Source organism: Aquarana catesbeiana, linkage group LG01, assembly GCF_042186555.1.
Source record: "Aquarana catesbeiana isolate 2022-GZ linkage group LG01, ASM4218655v1, whole genome shotgun sequence".
Classification (NCBI taxonomy): domain Eukaryota; kingdom Metazoa; phylum Chordata; class Amphibia; order Anura; family Ranidae; genus Aquarana; species Aquarana catesbeiana.
In genome coordinates this window covers 227,451,682-227,470,298 of record NC_133324.1, presented here as the reverse complement: position 1 = coordinate 227,470,298, position 18,617 = coordinate 227,451,682, and the positions used below count along the sequence as shown (strand labels likewise).

The window sequence follows — 18,617 nt, the reverse complement described above, 5'->3', positions numbered from 1 at the left end:
TGTTCCTCCTCCTGCCTGTCACTGGACAGTGAAGGAGAAGCTGAAGACTGATGAACACATGTCTGTGCTGTCTCCTCCTGTTAGCCTGTTCCTTGCTAGCACATAGCTACTGCAGCACAGCTAAATGGCTCCTTTTGCTGCTTCTCCCTCTCCTGTTCAGATCACTGCTGTACAGGGGGTTACAAAAGGCTAGTATCAAAGTTAAATTCAGGCACTTGCACTAGTTGTTTTCAAGAACATATTTAAAGCCTGGTTCCAGATTTGAACACCCCTACACCACCACATTATAAAAAAAAACAAAAAAACAAACATCTTTTATACTTTTTAAGTGGTGTCTTTGGTCTGGTAATTTGATGCATGTGGGGCCCTCTCTCTACGGCATTCTCCTGTGAGCCCGGGGTGACTTGATGACAATCCCCTCCCTCCCCCAGGGAAGAAGTGGGTTGAATGTTGCTGGGCATACTTCAACCTGGCAGAGGACCAGCCTCAGATCACGGAGAATACATAGGGCAGTTTTGGAGCATGGGGAGTCCTGTTTGGCAAAAGAGGGGCATTGAAAAAAAATATTAAACTTGACTACTTGAATAGACATTTTTAACAAACACACTGTACGTACACAAACTTGTGTCTGTGTGTGTTTTTTTGTTTTGTTTTTTAAACAGACTTTAAGTGACATAAAGACATTTAGCCACTAGATGCCACTGTTGATACACATATCAGTGTGTGTTGGCAAAATAATGTAGAGAAAATCCTTGGTCTATGCTGCCATATAGAAACGGATTTATGTCCAGCCACAGTTTCAGTGATTAAGCTATGCCTTGTATCAGTTTTCTTTTTTTCTTTTCTCCTTCCCCAAATAAAAAGATAACCAAACAGATTATAATATATTGACTAACTTTTTTTTCCTCTTTTTAAATGTTGTAATTTTGTGCAGATTTCAGTTCATCTATTTCTTTTACCTTTTTTATATTGACTTTACTGAAACTGAAGGCTGTCTTCTGATATTGAAAATGAGTGCACTGTTACTACTTGTGTATTTTTGCTTCAGTTCAATACAAATGAATATAAAATCTGTTCCATACTAGTCAGTAGCAGTGAAGCTACAAAAAGAATATGATTATAGTTCTGTAGATCTCTTCTTGTATTTTGCATGCAGTTTTACATGCAGTTAACTGCTCCAAAAATACACAGATGTGACAGTTCTTTTAGGAAAATGACTCCTAAATAATATATCTTGTCCTTCTTTCACTGAATCCTTATATTAGCATCTACTGTGCATTAGTGCTAGTCAACTAAAAATATAAAAGTAACGCCTAAAATATGTAGGAGTTTTGGAAATGCTCAGTGGTTTGAGATTACCCTCCTTATGGCAGTCTCCTTTTTCATTAATTTTGATGCACTTCAAATGAGATCTGTGTCGGTAAGGGGTTAATCCCAAGATTCATAATGACAGAATCTATAATTACACATTCTCACTGCTCAAGAAATGGAAATCTGCTCTGCTGGACAGGTTGGTGAATCAGAGAACATAACAAGAGGTAAACCTGTGTTCAGATGTTAACTCCCCTAAATGCCATTAAATTACCTTTTCTGTCCTAAAGCAAACCTGTACTTTGACCATTGTTATTACAGGTTCCTTTTATAGTGCTGTCAGCTTACCCAGTGCTTTACATATATATATATTTTACATTTCACATCAGTCCCTGCCCTCAAAGAGCTTACAATCTAAGATCCCTAACTCCCTTTCCTACACTAGGGCCAATTTAGACAGGATACAATTAACCCACCAGCATGTGTTTGGAGTGTGGGAGGAAACTAGAGTATCCGGAGGAAACCCACACAGGCACAGGGAGACCATGCAAACTCCAGGCAGGTAGTGTCGTGGTTGGGATTCGAACCGGTGACCTGAGTGCTGCTAGGTGGAAGTGCTAACCACTTAGTCATTGTATGTAGCAAAAGTAACAGGCTTTTGCTGTAAGTTCTGCTCTTCAGATGCACGTCTCCCTTATTATGTTGCTCCTTCCATAAAACGTTTAAAAATGTAAGCCTAACTCCAGCTAATTTTATATTATTTATTTTTTCATTTTAGTGGGGGAGAAATTACATTTTTTTCAAGTGTTTTTTTTTTTTGTTTGTTTTTCCTTGACCTCATCAAGGACATTATCCCTCACTTTTTCTGTTTTTGTGACAACAGTACAAGATATTGCTGTTGTAGTTGTCACCAGGATTCAAACGTATAGACAGCAATAAAAACCATCTTAGAATTTCTAACCCCTCTCACTCTGCTAAAAATCGTTTTTGTATCCACATTAAAGAATAAAAAGAAGCTCATATTGCACTCCTCCGTTCAAGTCTCCAAAATCAAGTTTGGTGCATGGCAGCAGGGCCCTGCCTCAAGTACAAGATGAATGGATGCCAGCGCACCATAAATTGACAAGTAATCTGAATTGTGCAAGTAATGTAGAAATCGACAACGACATTTCAGGACCACATTTATTTATTAGATACACAGATGGCAATAAAAACTGACAGAGGCTCCAACCTTTCTTTATTCTTTCTAAAATAACATAAAGTTTTAACTGGTGTTGAGCAATAAACCTGCCTTGGATGCAGAGGCAAAGAAAGTTGCACAGCACAAACCTGTGGAAGTATAGTTCTACTGACCCTCTGTGGAGTTGTGTTTACATGGTACTTCGAAGACCATGGCCACCAAGGATTAATGGAAGCTGCCATTACTGAATTCTCCTTTTTACAAGACCATTTTCATGGAGCAGAGTCTCTCAGGCGCAGCTGAGAGGTCCAACCAAGTTGTGTGCGTAACAATAATGCATACTACATCAGCCCAAGGAGAATCGATAGTATACATGCCGATAGTCCATCATCTATGGACAATTGTAGGCTGAAAGTCTTCCAATAAAAAAGCAGAGACCCTCTGTGCCTGTAAAATAACAGTGTTCAGCTGCAACTTTCCAAATGTATTTTTTCAGGATAGGAAAAATCTTAAATAAGAGAGAGGTAAAATGAGGCAAAAAAGGGCTGCGGGGGGGGGGTCTGAGGGAAAGGGGATTGGGAAGGGGTGCCCCGAATAGTGGGGAATAGAGGCTATACTAAGTTAGTGATGCATACTTACACTTCCCAATCCCAGAGGACGAGCCATGGGGCAACAAAGGTAGTTTAAAGAGGCGTTCCACCCAAAAATGGAACTTCCGCATTAAGTACTGGTAACCCCCTGACATGATGCATTTGGCATGTCTTTTTTTGGGGGGGGAGCGGGTACCCAGTTTTGACAGGCACCCAGCTCCCACTTCCTCCCCTGGTGCCGGAAGAAAGTCCACCTCTCCCCCCTCCCTCCCTGCAATCTTCTGGGACACGTCACAGGTCCCAGAAGATTGCCCGGCCATTCACAACGCACAGCGCGGGTCACACATGCGCAGTGCGCGCCTGGCTGTAAATCCACATCCGGGCGCCCACAGTTACAATGCCAGCACTGCGGAGAGGAGGGGAAGACTAGCGAGGCTTTGTGCACCCACATCGCTGGACCGTGGGACAGGTGAGTGTCTTATTAATAAAAGTCAGCAGCTACAATTTTTGTAGCTGCTGACTTTTAAATGGGTGGAACTCTGCTTTAAGTCATCTCTACATCAGAAGGGTGTAACAGCTGCTGGTACACCAAAAAGCACATAAGCCATCCAGTGGTTACAACGCCATTTTCTTTTTGTTATTCCGGTAAGTTGACGTCAATGCCGAGTCGCTGACCCAGAACAAGTATAAAGGTAGATAGTTCTGAAATGTTTTGGGCATTTACAGCATGCTTGTTCCAGGAATGTGTCTGAAATATACAGTAACAAAGTCAGAAACAGCCAGAAATTTAGCATTGCCGAGAAGAGAACATCAATGGCAGGCCCCATTTTCCTCTAAGGACAGAGTCCCTTTAAGCACAGCTGCTGTGTTAACCAGATAAGTTTAATAGCTAATTTTAAATCGTTTTACTTGTTAATTATGGTTGTCCTTGAATACATAGTAACTTTAAAATTATTATTATTATACAGGACTTCTATAGTGCCAACAGTTTGCGCAGCACTTTACAAAATGAAGGCAGATGTTACAGTTACAATCGGAGGGCTCTGCTCATTAGAGCTTACGATCTAACATTGTTTTCTTTTTAAAAACTGGATTATGAAAAATAACCCTTTTTCTTTTTTAAAGTTTGGTGTAGGTATCTTTTGAATATGTGTTTTAGAGCTCGTTCATATCTTTGCGATTTAACGTTTGTTACCAACGTGCGTTAACTCACGACAAGTCAGTTGCCATTATTTAAATAGGAACCTGTTCACACCTGTGCACTGCGTTGGGGAAAAATACAGGTGCATCTGTGCACTATTAGATGAAATTGCGTCACTTTTACCTCCATGTGCAAGGTGACAGACAGGATGATGATGGGCTGATGAACTCGTCTTTTCACAGACATCTATGTGTAACTGAAGAAATTTACCCTTCATACCTAAGGGTAAAACAAATCTTGATGCCTCACGCAGTTTTGCAACTTTGATGTGTTTGTAAAACCGTACTTGTCACAGCTATGTTGTGCAACTACTTTTTTTTTTTTTTTTTTTTTTTAGGACAAATTGGGCTTTTATTTGTTAGTAAATGGTTATGGACATCTCCTGGATATTTTTTTTACTATTAAATAAAAATTGGCCAAAAATAGTACAAAAATATAACTTTTTTTTTTTTTTTTTGTTTTTTTGTTTTTTAATTTAGCTGTATATGTTTCTTGTTACTACCATAACCTACCACCAAAGAACAACCCAAAATAAATTCTCCTGCTCTTGACGTTCGCAGCGATACCACATATTTGTTGTTTGTGCCCATAGTACAGCCCAGAAGCAATAGTGTGCATTTTTTTTTTTTTTTGTCCTACCTAAAACACAGTGACACTGATGCTAATAAAAAAATTCACAAAGATAGAGACACAGGGGTGGGCTTCACTGTGACTGGTCACTGTGATAGCCAATCAGAGGCCACCACAGCAGTCAGGTGACCCGGAATCAGAGGTTCGGCTATCGATCATTGGTATGGGGCCCGGGGCTCTCAGAGAGACCCGGTCTCTCTGCTGGGGGCATGCTGTGTGGCACGCTCCAAGCACAAAGGGAGACACCCAAAAAGCGGCATCACAGAAAAAAGCCCAGTACAGTGGGGCCACATATGTGTTACGTCAGCGGGAAGGGGTTAAAGGGTTTAAATTCAAAGCTGAATAATTCTGATATTGGTACATAAAGGACAGAAGTGAAAATCTGGTTACTGTGGCCAACACAGCTTTTATTTTGGACGCAGGAAACGACCATCTGTACAATGCAAAATATTGTTCTCAGACGCTCAGCTGTATAATGTGTTGCTATATTATCGGTGTTTGTAAACTGGTCATGTTACTGATCAGACACCGTGTCTGCAAACAGCTGAGACCTTTCACCATCTAAATATGTTCATGTTTCATTCAGGAAACTCTATAAATATAAATCTGTGTTTCTTTCTTTCCTGTCCATTTAGAGACACAGAAAATCATGTGTTGTTGGGTCATACTATTACCTACAAAAGGATTGGACACTGGCAAACAAACATTTGCAGGCCAGCCTAGGATAACCCCTCTTCTGCGCAACATCCCTCAGTTTTTTGATAGTGCCCCTTGAAGGTGGATTTTTTTTTTTTTTTTTCTTCAGCTCCGCTAGGAAAAGTCTACCCATTTTTCATAGTTTTTTATTTTTTTTTATATCTACTTTTCTTCAGTCAAGATTCTTTTTCACATCTCTGCATGGGCTGGTCACTACATGGCAGCTTTCTGGGTCGGCTTTTCCTCAGCCTAGCTTTGGCGTGCCATACCTGGATCCTGCTGGATTGAGCATTGCAGCGCCAGCCTGGAAGTGACTGTCTGCACTGGGTTCCATGTTAGGCACTTTCCAGACCCCATTAAGGTAGCAAGTCAGCCAGAGCTATTGGCATTGCCTCAGTGCTTGTTCAGTCTCTGAAGACTCCCTCTGAGAGTAGGCCAATCAGGCTGAACACTGGGAGCAACCTCATTATATGTGTGCTTGGGCCACTTTTGAACGCTGACGCCATTTACTTGGTAGAGTGTGGTGCACTCTCAGTACGTTTTTACCTTCCATTCAGTGTTGAGGAAGCCTCTTCCCACTGATGCTTCTGCTTTGCAAAGGAGACGCATGGAACTCCAATCTCTGGTCGGTGGTAGCTGGTACCCTGATTCCCTGACCCACTCAACTGGGGCTGGCTTTGATTGTCCTCTGTTTTAGCAGGCCTCTGCATCCACAATGTCAACCCTACATTCCTGGTACTTTCAGGATGATGGCTGCTGTGCCTTTGGCTCCTTTTCTGGTACCCTTTCCTACTAGGGGATTGATCCCATCATTTGTTGACCATGTCAAGTTGTGGATTTTTTTCCCCCCTCCTTTTTTTTTGTTCCACTCATTTTAGTCCGTGGTTCAACGCTTCCTCCATGTGGAGTCGCTTTTTTGCAGGTCTTGGGCAGCAAGTTGAGGGTTTGGCCTCATCCAGTGTCACATTTTGAGTGTTGGTCCTTCAGGCAGCTCTTAAGTTGGCCATATATTATACAAATTTCTTGTTCAAATTCCTTAAGATTTACCTTCAACTTTGTAGTGTGAGGGCCTGCCTGATTGCATACAAATGAAAAATGTTTAGGTTTGGCCTCATATTATATGATTTTGGTACATCTAAAGAAAAATTAAACAAGAGAATTGTATAATGTATGGCCAGCCTTAGGCTATAGGTAGCCCCCAGTTCTGTTTTTTTTTTTTTTTTTTTGCACCCATTAGTGGTTGTTAGTTTTTGTCCACCATTCAGGTGAACTGCCTTTTGGATGTTCTAACGGCATATGACTTCCTGTCAAAGGTCCCAACTCCTCTTGGTACTGCTCGCTACATACAGAGGCATGCTGGGTAAAGGGGTTGCCCTGGGTTGGCCTACAGTTTTTTGGGTTTTTTTGTCAGTGTCCATTCTTCTTGTAAGTGGCAGTGTAAACTGACAATATGACTTCCTATGTTTATCAGTGGACTCCAAAAAAAGGACTATATGGTGCATACAAAAATCCTGTTCTTTTATATTCAGATGGTCGTGTAACTGTCACATTATAAAAATGCTGGATTTAGTACTTTCTTGCATTTCACTGGTAAAAGAGAATGTTGCAAATGCATTGTTTATAAGAGCCACTGGCAACATTCACAGTTATCTTTTAGTACTGAAAGCTTTGTAACACCCTTCAGAGCCTTCATTAAATGCGCATAATCATTAGAGAGTAATGCAACTATTTACTAATTCATTCTTGCTAAATATTTGCAGGTACTTTACCACTATAGTTATTCTGAAAATGGCAGCAAAAAGCTTCTCTTCTAATTCTACAGGGCCTGCTTTTCTTAGAAGAAAACAAATAAAAGATGCTTTGAAACTAGTAGGCATAACTAGACTATGCTTTTACTGAACCAATCAGTACTATAATTCTTTGTCTCTTATTTCCTTTTAGGTATCACAAGAGTCAAGCAATATACCTAGAATCAAAGGACAATACCAAAATCAGCTGTGTGATCAGTTCAGTTGGAACTAATGAGGTACATGTACAGTGGAGAATAGCATTCAATTTAGGTTATCAGCCACATAGGGAGTGCATTGTTTTTATGAGATAAATGACTCATAGGTTTGTGCTATAAGGAACAGAATGTGGAACCATTGTATTGCACTGCAAAGCAGTAAAAAAAGCCAATGTATGTATTAGGAAAATGTGGCCCCTCTCATGTACAAGCAGTATATAACCTGCAAAATACATGTGTTTGGAGGTGTCCATATTTTCTTATTACAATAGTGGACCTTTACTTGCGGCTTTGTAGTACTACCCAATGGTTGTGCTTTTTGCTCCTTTTGCAATGCAATTCAATGGGTTGGTTGATTTGGTTGAACATTGCACACCCTGTTTGGCTGTATCTTATCTTAACATTTGTAATCCTAAATTCCAGGCTAACTGCTAAACATGGGTGAAAACCTATATGGGAGCTGTTTTACCTGCTAAAGGATTTGTAATTTAGTTCATACAATCCAGCCAAATGGTAGATCTTGGTTAGTAACCTGATATTTTCTGATGCAGTAAAGCAATAGAGTTTGTTCACCTCCCTGTCCCAAGCCGGTGTCTGCACAATTGGGAACCAAGGACTAAATCTCTGGTGTAATCAGGGAATAAAAGAATGTCTGCCTCTTTGAGGGCTGCCGTATTTTAAAATTGTTGTATTCCTGTCTGGTTGTGACAGCGACTGTCACCTTTCTTAAGGTCAGAATTGACACAGCAGATGGCGAGAACTGTGTGTTTTCATTCAAACCTGTGGTGGCTGCTGCCATGTGCATATAAATGGATAACTGGAAATTTACCCTGCTCCATTGACTATCTCTGTGAGTCTTTTGCTGTCACAGTTTCCACTTTAATATAAGAAAAAATGTTGATGTATAAACATTTGGGATCAATTGGCTCCACCTATTTATTTTCATATAAATCATATTCCATACTATCTGCTGCTTGTGTTTTTTTTACATTTGTAAATTTTTTTTTTTAGATTTTGTGTCATTCAAGACATTGTTTTAGCCCTTTTTACTGCTGTTGATGTTTACATAGCATTTATGGGGTTAAAGCAATCTTACGGCTGCATGTGGGCCAGCTATCAGCGTTCTGAAATTTAAAGCTGTCAGATGCTGGCAGGTTGAGGACAAGTAAGCAGTAGTTCAAGTACTGTGCACTAAGGCAGAGTGTAGGGGAGACATTAGGAGTCTAATGAACCCTTTAAGTCTTCATAAAGTGGACCTGTCAGCTCCTTTAGCTGCTTCTCCTTCTCAGCCCCTAAGATTTGGTTTACGTTGGACTTCAAGAAGCAGATGCCAGGTCAAATTCGAGTAAAGACACAAGGTTTTTTTTACCTTCATGCATTCTATGCATGAAGGTAAAAAACCTTCTGTGAGCAGCAGCCCCCTTAACACTTACCTGAGCCCCTTCTTGATCCAGTGATGTTCAGGAGTACCTTGCCTCTCCGGGGACTCGCACTCCTGATTGGCTTTTGGCAGCAGCAAGAGCTATTGGCTCCTGCTGCTGTCAATCACAGCCAATGAGCCAGTCACAAGACGGAGGGGGCGGTGGCTGAGCCGCATCTCCGTGTGTAAATGGACACAGAGCATCAGCTCAGCATGGGTACCCCCATAGCAAGCTGCTTGCTGTGGGGGCATTCGGCAGGAGGGAGGGGGGAAAAAAAACGTGGGACGCAAAAAGAAGAGGATCAGGGCTGATTTGTGCAAAACCTTTACACAGAGCAGGTAAGTATAACATGATTATTTTAAATAAAAAACAAAACTTTATTATCACTTTAATTATGTGTTAATAGATACAAAATTGTGTTAATGTAGTCATGTTGTAATGTTTGAAATTGTTTGTTATTAGACTGCAAATTGGGTGCTTTCTCAATTTACAGTGGAAGTATGTTAATTATTGAATGTAATGTTTTTTCAGTTCCTTAATTTAGAAAAATATCCTACCTTGTATTCATATCAAGTTTCCTTTTTTTAATTCTATTCACTGAACTTTTCTTGACAGATTTGGGTGAGGAAAAGCAGTGATAGCACAAAGATGAGGATCTACCTAGGCCAGCTACAGAGGGGCTTGTTTGTTATCCGGAGGCGTTCTGCTGCATAAAACCTACTGGTCTCACCAGTCTTCTAATGTGACAGTTCCTTTATGACATCATCTTTCATCAGGATGACAGTTGGCGCCACTGACCTGCACAGACTGAAATGCAAACAATGATCAGTGAACATTACCTTGTATAGTGAGATTTTCAATTCTTTTTTAGTGTCAGTGGTACCGAAGACTTGTGGGGATAGACGATTCCATTATTCTTCAGTATATCTTGCCCTGAAGATCTTGTGTTTTTTTTTTTTTTTTTTTTTTTTTTTGGATTCTAGTATTGAGCTGCACAAAGAGTCAACTGCATCTTCCGCGAAGAGAATTGTTTCACAAAATCTCAGTGCTGCTGCATAAATTAATTGTTTATTTTTTAGCCAACTCCTCACAAAGCTCAAACTGACTATAACACATTACAATTAACAGATTTTTTTTTTTTTTCTTTTTTAACTCGTTTTGTTGTAACTTTATTATGATGTTTATGTTTTACTAAAGCAGCTGCTTTTAGATGCAGAATAAAAGGCAGGGAATACGATCTTAGATATTATTCATTATACATTTCATTGTTGCAACCAATGCATCTTGCTCACTTGTATTTCAGGTTTGGTGTTGGCGGTTTTTAAAATCACCCAAACGACCAAACTGATACATTTATTATTCAAGTAAGATACGATCTCAGGAATTTTTGTGGAAAAATTGGTTCTTTGTATTCCTCTGCTTCTATTAGTTGTCGATGTATTATTGTAAACCTTATCTCAAGCTGCTTTAAAATGTATTCATTTTACATTTTCAGTGTTTACGTGTTTATTCCGAATGTACTAAAAAAGGACCATAAAAATTTTTTTAAATGAATTTGTGTTCATTTTAAAGATGATAAACCTTCTGCTGGCACCTGAGGTTGACTGTGCATATCTTTACGTACCCTCTATGTGCCCTGGTAGCCCTAAGACCCAGTATGCTCTATCATATGAATACCAACTTTAGTTTCTGAAGTTGAGATTGGGTACCACAATTTATTATTTTTTTTTTTTTTTGGTCCATCACTAAGATTGGCCTAACTGACCAATAGCAGGGTTCACAAGGTGGTAGTGTGGATCAGAGTTCAGATTAAAAAAAGTCAATATTTGACAATAGAGTGCCTGAATTTCCAGTGATTCTCAGACACTCTGCAAGATATGTGTAAGTATGGACTCCTCCAGGTGCCTGCTTGTCATGCATGCTGATGGTTTAGTGACTTTGAATTGAACACAGGTGAATGTTAAGGGTTTAGTAGCCTTTAAAAATTTTAACAGCTGCTTTTATCATTTTGACCCTATGACTTTATGCATTTGGTAGAACCGTCTTTAGTACTTTTAAGCAAGTGTGGATACCATCAAATTATTTCTGTGTGATGCTTCCTGTTGCTAAGCTTTGATGCTGAAGGTCAACTTTTGGCTTATGTACACAGACATTTAAACACATTGCTCGTCGGAAGATGGATGCTATTCTTCTTTGTGCAGAACAGAGGGTTTGTCCTTTACGCATAATATATGGGCAGTGACAGACCAAAACTAACTACACCAGGATGATTTCTTGACAAATTGTGTTGAAACACCCTGTGTGTACAAAATATCATGCTTTTACCAGGTAAACAGAGGCCACCCAACAGTAAATTGGCACCTACATTTTACAATGGGCTCCCCTCTGTGACACCCTAAATTTTATGCAGTCGTATTGTTGTTCAGGTACAGGACTGGAAAAAGATAAAGAGCAGAGACCACTTTTATTTCCTGCACCAAAAAAAAAAAATCTATTCATTACACATATGCATCCGAACGTACAAATCTTCATAAAAATGTCAGAATAAAGTGTATTCTGGCAAGTTCTTTTCTCTCAGGGTTTTCTGATCTCCATTAATGGCAAGTTACTTTTTGTGCAGGAATTATGTTTAGGGCAGAACCATTGGTTTTCATTCTGCAACTACCACCTGTCCTTTTTTATATATCTCTAGCTCAAATGGAAAGGGGCAGACAAGGGGATGGGTACATGTGTGCAAAAGTACTTAGGCCCCATACACTGATTTAGCAAAGTAGAAAACTGTGTGCATCTTCCTTATGCTGGTCCTTAAGAGTGAAATTAGTTCAGTACACAAGTGTTTAACAAACTTTGGCTATGCATCTTGCTTGGCCACCCTGAAGTGAAAATGAGCTGTATTGGCTACCCTACCTTCCTTGGAAGGGCGCTTAGAGATCAGGGCAAAGTTCACCAAATGCAGAAGGAGGGGTGGATGCTCTTCTCTGTTCAGTCCAATAGTATACTAACCATCAAATACCTACAGTGGATATAAAAAGTCTACACATTCCACTGTTAAAATGTCAGGTTTCTGTGATGTAAAAAAAATGAGACAGATAAATCATTTCAGAACTTTTCTTACCTTTAATGTGACCTATAAACTGTACATAAGTTGAACAACAAACTGACATCTTTTAGGTGGAGGGAAGGAAAAAAAAATAGTAAGGTTGCATATGTGTGCACACCCTTAAACTAATACTTTGTTGAAGCACCTTTTGATTTTATTACAGCACTCAGTCTTTTTGGGTATGAGTCTATCAGCATGGCACACCTTGACTTGGCAATATTTGCCCACTCTTCTTTGCAAAAACACTCCAAATATGTCAGATTGTGAGGGCATCTCTTGTGCACAGCCCTCTTCAGCTCACCCAACAGATTTTCAATCGGATTCCTGGTCTGGGCTCTGACTGGACCATTCCAAAATGTTAATCTTCTTCTGGTGAAGTCATTCCTTTGTTAATTTGGATGTATGCTTTGGGTCATTGTCATGCTGAAAGATGAAATTCCTCTTCATGTTCAGCTTTCTAGCAGAAGCCTGAAGGGTTTTTGCCAATATTAACTGGTATTTGGAACTGTTCATAATTCTCTCTACCTTGACTAAGGCCCCTGTTTCAGCTGAAGAAAAATAGCCCCAAATGATGCTGCCACAACCATGCTTCACTGTGGGTATGGTGTTATTTTAGTGATTTTAGTGTTGTTTTTGCGCCAAACATATGTTTTGGAATTGTGGCCAAAAAGTTAAACCTTGGTTTCATCAGAAAAATGAGGGGAATAACTGCGCTACAGTGAAATACATAAACAATAACAATTATAGCTGCGATTCATCTATGTAACACAAATACAGTGAAATTAAATAAGAAAAAAAGGGGTTTGAATTGCGCTAAAACAGATTGGTGATCATACACATCATCACCAAACCAAATATTTAGAACTAAGTGAAGAGTTCCCCTTTAGTGTATACATAATATACAAAACACATGTCAAATGAATAATCAACCCAAAAATAAAATGTTCAAAGTGATAATAAAAAGTCCATGTATAAAAAATAAATCACCCAAGTGATATGAAAGTATCTTAAAGTTCCAAAAAACATAAATTCTTGCTGTGAGAAGAAAAAAGCGTGCTTGCTCCACCACCGTGAAATCAGGCTGGCCGCTTACCAGAAACTCATGATCCCCCGTTACAGAGGATCAGAGAAAGCTGTTTGTTAATACTGCTTCGAACCACGACCAATGGATCAGAGACCTTATACCAAGATGGGATATCAAAGACTGCAGGGTCAGGCTAAAGGCTGTTCACACTGACAGGTACTCAGACATCAGCCCACATCATTGCATATACGGTCATAGAAGGAAAAAAAGGCTCCATATAGTGTAAAATCATTGACTTTATTGGATAAGTAAAAAGTTAAACTCACATGTTAGTAGACAATAGTAGGCATGTAGTGTAGTCTGGAGCGCCGGCCGGAATTGACGTCACCGGCTCCTCCCGACGCGTTGCATCACTGATCAGGTGACTTCAAGGGATGAAAGTCTTCTTTCTGCCCTGAGTTACTTCAGAGAAGCAGTGGTTCCAGTGTATTTGAGAAGACACAGAGGATTAATTATACAGCAGTGTTTCCCTTGAGGATTACTAAAGACCACCAAAAGGCTTGATTAGACCCAAGGGGTCTTTTCCTAAGGTTAACGGCCAATTCACCTGGGAGGTGGCGGTGGTGGTTACATATCACTGAATGATTTCCACTACGTGGCACATGTTGAAGTAAAGTGTCTAAGGAAGGATCCTAGACCTGATATCCTTGTGTGGGACATTTTTTCACTTGAATTATTTTATCACTTGTGCACTATAGTGTGTCATTCAATTATTTATATTGCTTATGCTACTGCTAGCAGCATTATGGGGTAGAGTGGACGGAAGCCTTTTCTTATGAAGAAAAACATTCAAGCCTGGCTAAATTTTGCAAAAACACATCTGAAGTCTCTTAAAAGCATGTGGGAAAATGTGTTATGGTCTGATGAAACCAAGAAAAAAAGGGAGTTGAATCGCGCTAAAACAGATTGGTGATCATACACATCATCACCAAACCAAATATTTAGAACTAAGTGAAGTGAAAAAAAAAAAAACCCGGAAGAAGCGGTGAGGAGGCGAGCCGCTCGTTGTGTGATCATTTTAGGCATTATGCAAGATGATGGCTATGAGAGTGGGCATTTTTATATTTAATAAAACACATTGATTTTAACAATTTTGCACAATGAAAGTCTTCCTTCTGCCCTGAGTTACTTTAGACAAGCAGTGGTTCCAGTGTATTTGAGAAGACACAAAGGATTAATTATACAGCAGTGTTTCCCTTGAGAATTACTAAAGACCATTAAACCAAAACCTTGATTAGACCCAAGGGGTCTTTTCCTAAGGCGAGTGGCCAATTCACCTGGAGGTGGCTGTGGAGGTTACATATCACTGAATTGTTTTCACTACGTGGCACATGTTGAAGTAAAGTTTCTTAAGGATGGATCCTAGACCTGATACCATTGTGTGGGACGTTTTTTCACTTATGCACTATAGTGCAGTGATGGTGAACCTTAGCACCTCAGATGTTTTGGAACTACATTTCCCATGATGCTCAGGCATTCTGCAGTGTAGTTGAGCCTCATGGGAAATGTAGTTCCAAAACATCTGGGGTGCCAAGGTTTGCCATCACTGCTATAGTGTGTCATTCGATTATTTATATTGCTTATGCTACTGTTAGTGGCAGTTTGTTTTCTAATTTTGGATATATGTATAAGCTGGATTAGCGCACTATTTTTTTTTTTTACTGTCTGAAAGAAGAGTTCTCTGCCACTAGGTCTGGCTATCCCCACTTTTGGGAATTGCTGGATACTAACACCTAAAAATGCTTTTCTGCCACCCCACCCACTGATTATCTTCAGTCGTGACAGCCTTAACTGCCTAGTGCACTTCTACTTGCAGAAGGTAAGGGTGAATGCTGACTATTGAGTGGAAGTGGCAAATCATTTTTCACTGCCATAATGTCATGAAGTTACTACTTCAGCTTTTCGCCACATGCTGGCTACTGTGTACTCTTCGGTTGAAGCAGTGCGTTCCAGTCCCTGGATAGATATGCCTAATCTGGATCAACCTGCATTATATAATGATGGGTCCAACTCAGAGGGGCTATTCTCTCCTCCTGTAAATTGTAATATCTTGTACCCTATGAAAGGGAAGTTCAAGAAGAGATTGACTGTTCCCACTGTGGATCCAGCCATTCTCGCACTAAATAATCTGTTTCGATTGCTGTTATTCCCTCTTTTAAGGACTCAGTTGCAACCGGCTATTTCTACCTTGTTGATTGCCCAGACCATGGCAAACTAAAGTGGAGAAAACCATAATGAATTTGCTCCAATTTTAGAAGTTCCCAATCTCGCTGCAAAATTACAGCTCTTGCTCGCAGCGCTGCTGTTTTGTGTAGACATTGTGGAGAATGTGATCTGTCAGATCTGAATGGCCTTACTTTCTATTTATATGTGCAGAATCTTATGGCTTGAAGCCTAGTCAGCAAAATGCCACATAAAATGTACCTTTGCCAAATGCCATTTGAAGGTACAACATCTCTTTGGAAGTTCCCTTGAGGAATACATTGAGGAGGCTTATGTGGGAAGGGGGTTCCTACCTGACTATCCTCAATCTCACCTTCCCATTTTATGTACTGTTCAGAAGACAGAGACTAAACCTCATATCATCATATACATTTCTTCCCCTTCAGCACAACATTTGTCTATTACTGACACCATATTCATGAACATGGTGCCATTGTTGCCCTTCTATTGCATCTCAATGAGAATTTCCCTTAGTTCTGCTTTTGGACTTTTTTGGGAAAGTTAGTGCCTGTTTTTTCCATTCCTGGCACTAGCACTGTACACTATGCCTAGAGGCTAGCTCCATTGCATGGATTTATATAGTACTACAACCCTTAGACTCTGCCCTGTGTCTTGACATGTCCTCTCTCTCCATATCAAGGTCAAGTATGACTGGGTCACCAGCTCTACAAACTCAGCAGTCTTTTTTTTTTTTCATCTTGCAGCCGTAAAAGAATTGGCCTTTACACGGTCAACTTTTGTGCAGCCCTAGTGCTAGGAAACAACGCATTGCCTGTTCTCAGTACTAGTTTTATGGACTTGTTTGCCTCCATATGCGGTCTGTAGATACCGGAACTTTGTCTAGCTACCAGAGCACATTCATTTATGGACTGCTCTACAGACACTAGCCTAGAGATCTCATAGCATCTCTGATGTTGTTAAACACATTCCAACCTAGGGGTTAGGCGCCCTTCTCTCAGAGCCATGTGGATTGCTCCCCCTAAATACTCTGTAATCTCTGTAAGGTAGTTCTCACCTAAGGTGATAATAGAGAACCCCATCCTAGAAATTGTTACCATTCCTTATTTGGCAGATTTTCCATTGGATGTACAAGACACCTAGCCCTTAGTACTTTGGCTAGACCTTTTGTACATCCTCTTCATAACAGTTTGGCTTGACGCTTCTTGTCCTTGCGCACCCCCTTTTGCAAGAAGTTGCTGTTCTTTGTTGCCCTTGTGATTTTCTCTGCCTCTCTGGGGCCTTTCTCAGGTGTTCTTGCCCACACAATAGCTCTCTTCTTGTGCTAAAATGGGCTACTTTCTTATAAAGGACCTTTTTAAACATGGAACCACCTCTTTTCCACTTTCCCTAACAGCAATCATATTCTCCCCCCCAGCACCCATCCCCTGTGGCTCCCCTGCACCTGTAGGAGCCATAGGGGGATATCACTGCACAAATATGTCCCCCCCCCTTTCCCCCATACTCTGCCCGCCTTCACAGAACCCCTGGTGCGTCCATCCTGCAGCCGCTGACTGGCTTCTTCTCCTTCCCCTTCCACTGGCTGCAGCTGCTCCTGGGGCAGTAGACTGGTGCAGTGTCCAGGATGGAGACCTGATGGAAGGGAATGAACACAGTGAGTGACCAATCACTCCTATGTTCATTCATCACTAAAGCAAAGTATACATTATCCTTTAGTTTGTGAATGAGTTGGAAGCCTCTGTACACCCATGCAAGGCCTTGTTCCCTGCATCCTTGTGCAGGCCACACCATTCATGTAATTTGGGAAGGAGCGGCTGGACGGACATAGCCACCGCTCTCAATTTTACAGCTGGGTGGGTGTGGGTGCATGTCCCTGAACCCATACTGTCTGTGTTTGGGGCTGTACACACACACACACACACATACATACATACATACATACATACATACATACATATGCCAGATTGGGAGCAGCAACAGTGAGAGTGCATTAACACAGCCCTCACTTGGGCATACACTTTACTGCTCTCCTTTTTTATATATATTTTTTTTTCCTTTTTTTTTTTATTTACATTATTTCTGATATACACTTGTATTATTAAACTATTTTTTGGGACTGTGAGCTCACTTGTTCACTGTTGTTACCTGTTTGGTAGGGGTGTGGATCACCTATCATTTGCTATTTATGTTTCAGCCTAGTAGGTTGTTGTTCACAAGTGAATTTCTGCAATCCAATTTGTGTTCTGTCATTTTTCACAGACGTTAGGTCCCATTAATAGCGGTGTACAGCTTTTTCAATTCATGTGTTTAATACAACAGTCCTCCCACTTGATTTGCCAGTGTCTCCTTTTTCCCTTTTACATCCAACTGTAAGTATTGCCCAGCAGGAATCAGTTAATGTCCCTGAAATGCCGGATGCTTCTATGTGCTCTGCTTACCCCACCTGGAAGGAGCCAGTGCAGGAGGGAGATGTGCCCTTGGGTGAGCCAGAAGGGGAATGCAGAGACATAGATTGGGGTTCCACCAAACTGCAAGCAAAATTCGGCTCCCTGGAGGAGATGGCGGAATGGCCATCACACAGTAGCTCAGAGAAGGAATGGGAGATAGGAGGCTCCCTGGTCCAGGATGAGATCCAGTCCAAGGTGTTAACTGTGCCAGATCTTGCTGTGGGAACTGGAGGAGCTGCAGGAACCCCTGTCAGTGCAAGAAAACTCTTCTACAACAGACCTTCCACCACCCAGACCAGAGCAGCTGAGTTCAAGCAGTGGGTCCCCCAACGCTTGTGTCCTGCTGGGAAAAGGGAAGCCAAGATAACTGCCTAGGTTTTCCAGGTTCCAGTGGGAGATTCAGCACAGAACAGCTCTGAAGTGGGGTCTAGACTATGTCCCTCCCAACATCATGGACATCATAGAGGACTCCTGGAGAGAGTGGAAAGATGACCTATTGTGGGAGTACATGCATATCCCTTAGCCTCTGCAGAAGTCAGATTGTGAAGAGACCTGGGCCTGGTTTCAGGACATTCGGAAGGAATGGAGGCTGGGGAGAGCAATCCACAAAGACAGAGTGGTGGTCGTGAAAGCAGGACAGCCTGTTGGGAGTCACTCTGTCTCTTTTAGAGAAGCTAATGGCGGTGGAAGGAGACTGCCTGATCCCAATTTCCATGCTTGAGGTACTGCTGGATTGTGCCGTTCATAAATGGAAATTGTTACATGGACTGC

At 40.9% G+C, this 18,617-nt stretch overlaps 1 protein-coding gene across 2 annotated transcripts in view; it reads left to right on the top strand.

Moving 5' to 3' along the window:
• SUDS3 (SDS3 homolog, SIN3A corepressor complex component) overlaps positions 1-10,520 on the top strand; it is a 66,709-nt gene extending 56,189 nt beyond the window's left edge. For both annotated transcript variants that reach the window (XM_073625550.1, XM_073625542.1), the window contains 2 exons: positions 7,550-7,634; positions 9,650-10,520. In XM_073625550.1, the coding sequence (XP_073481651.1) occupies positions 7,550-7,634; positions 9,650-9,748 (184 nt within the window). In that variant the 3' untranslated portion in view covers positions 9,749-10,520. The remainder of the gene's footprint in view (positions 1-7,549; positions 7,635-9,649) is intronic.
• Positions 10,521-18,617: the final 8,097 nt, after the last annotated feature.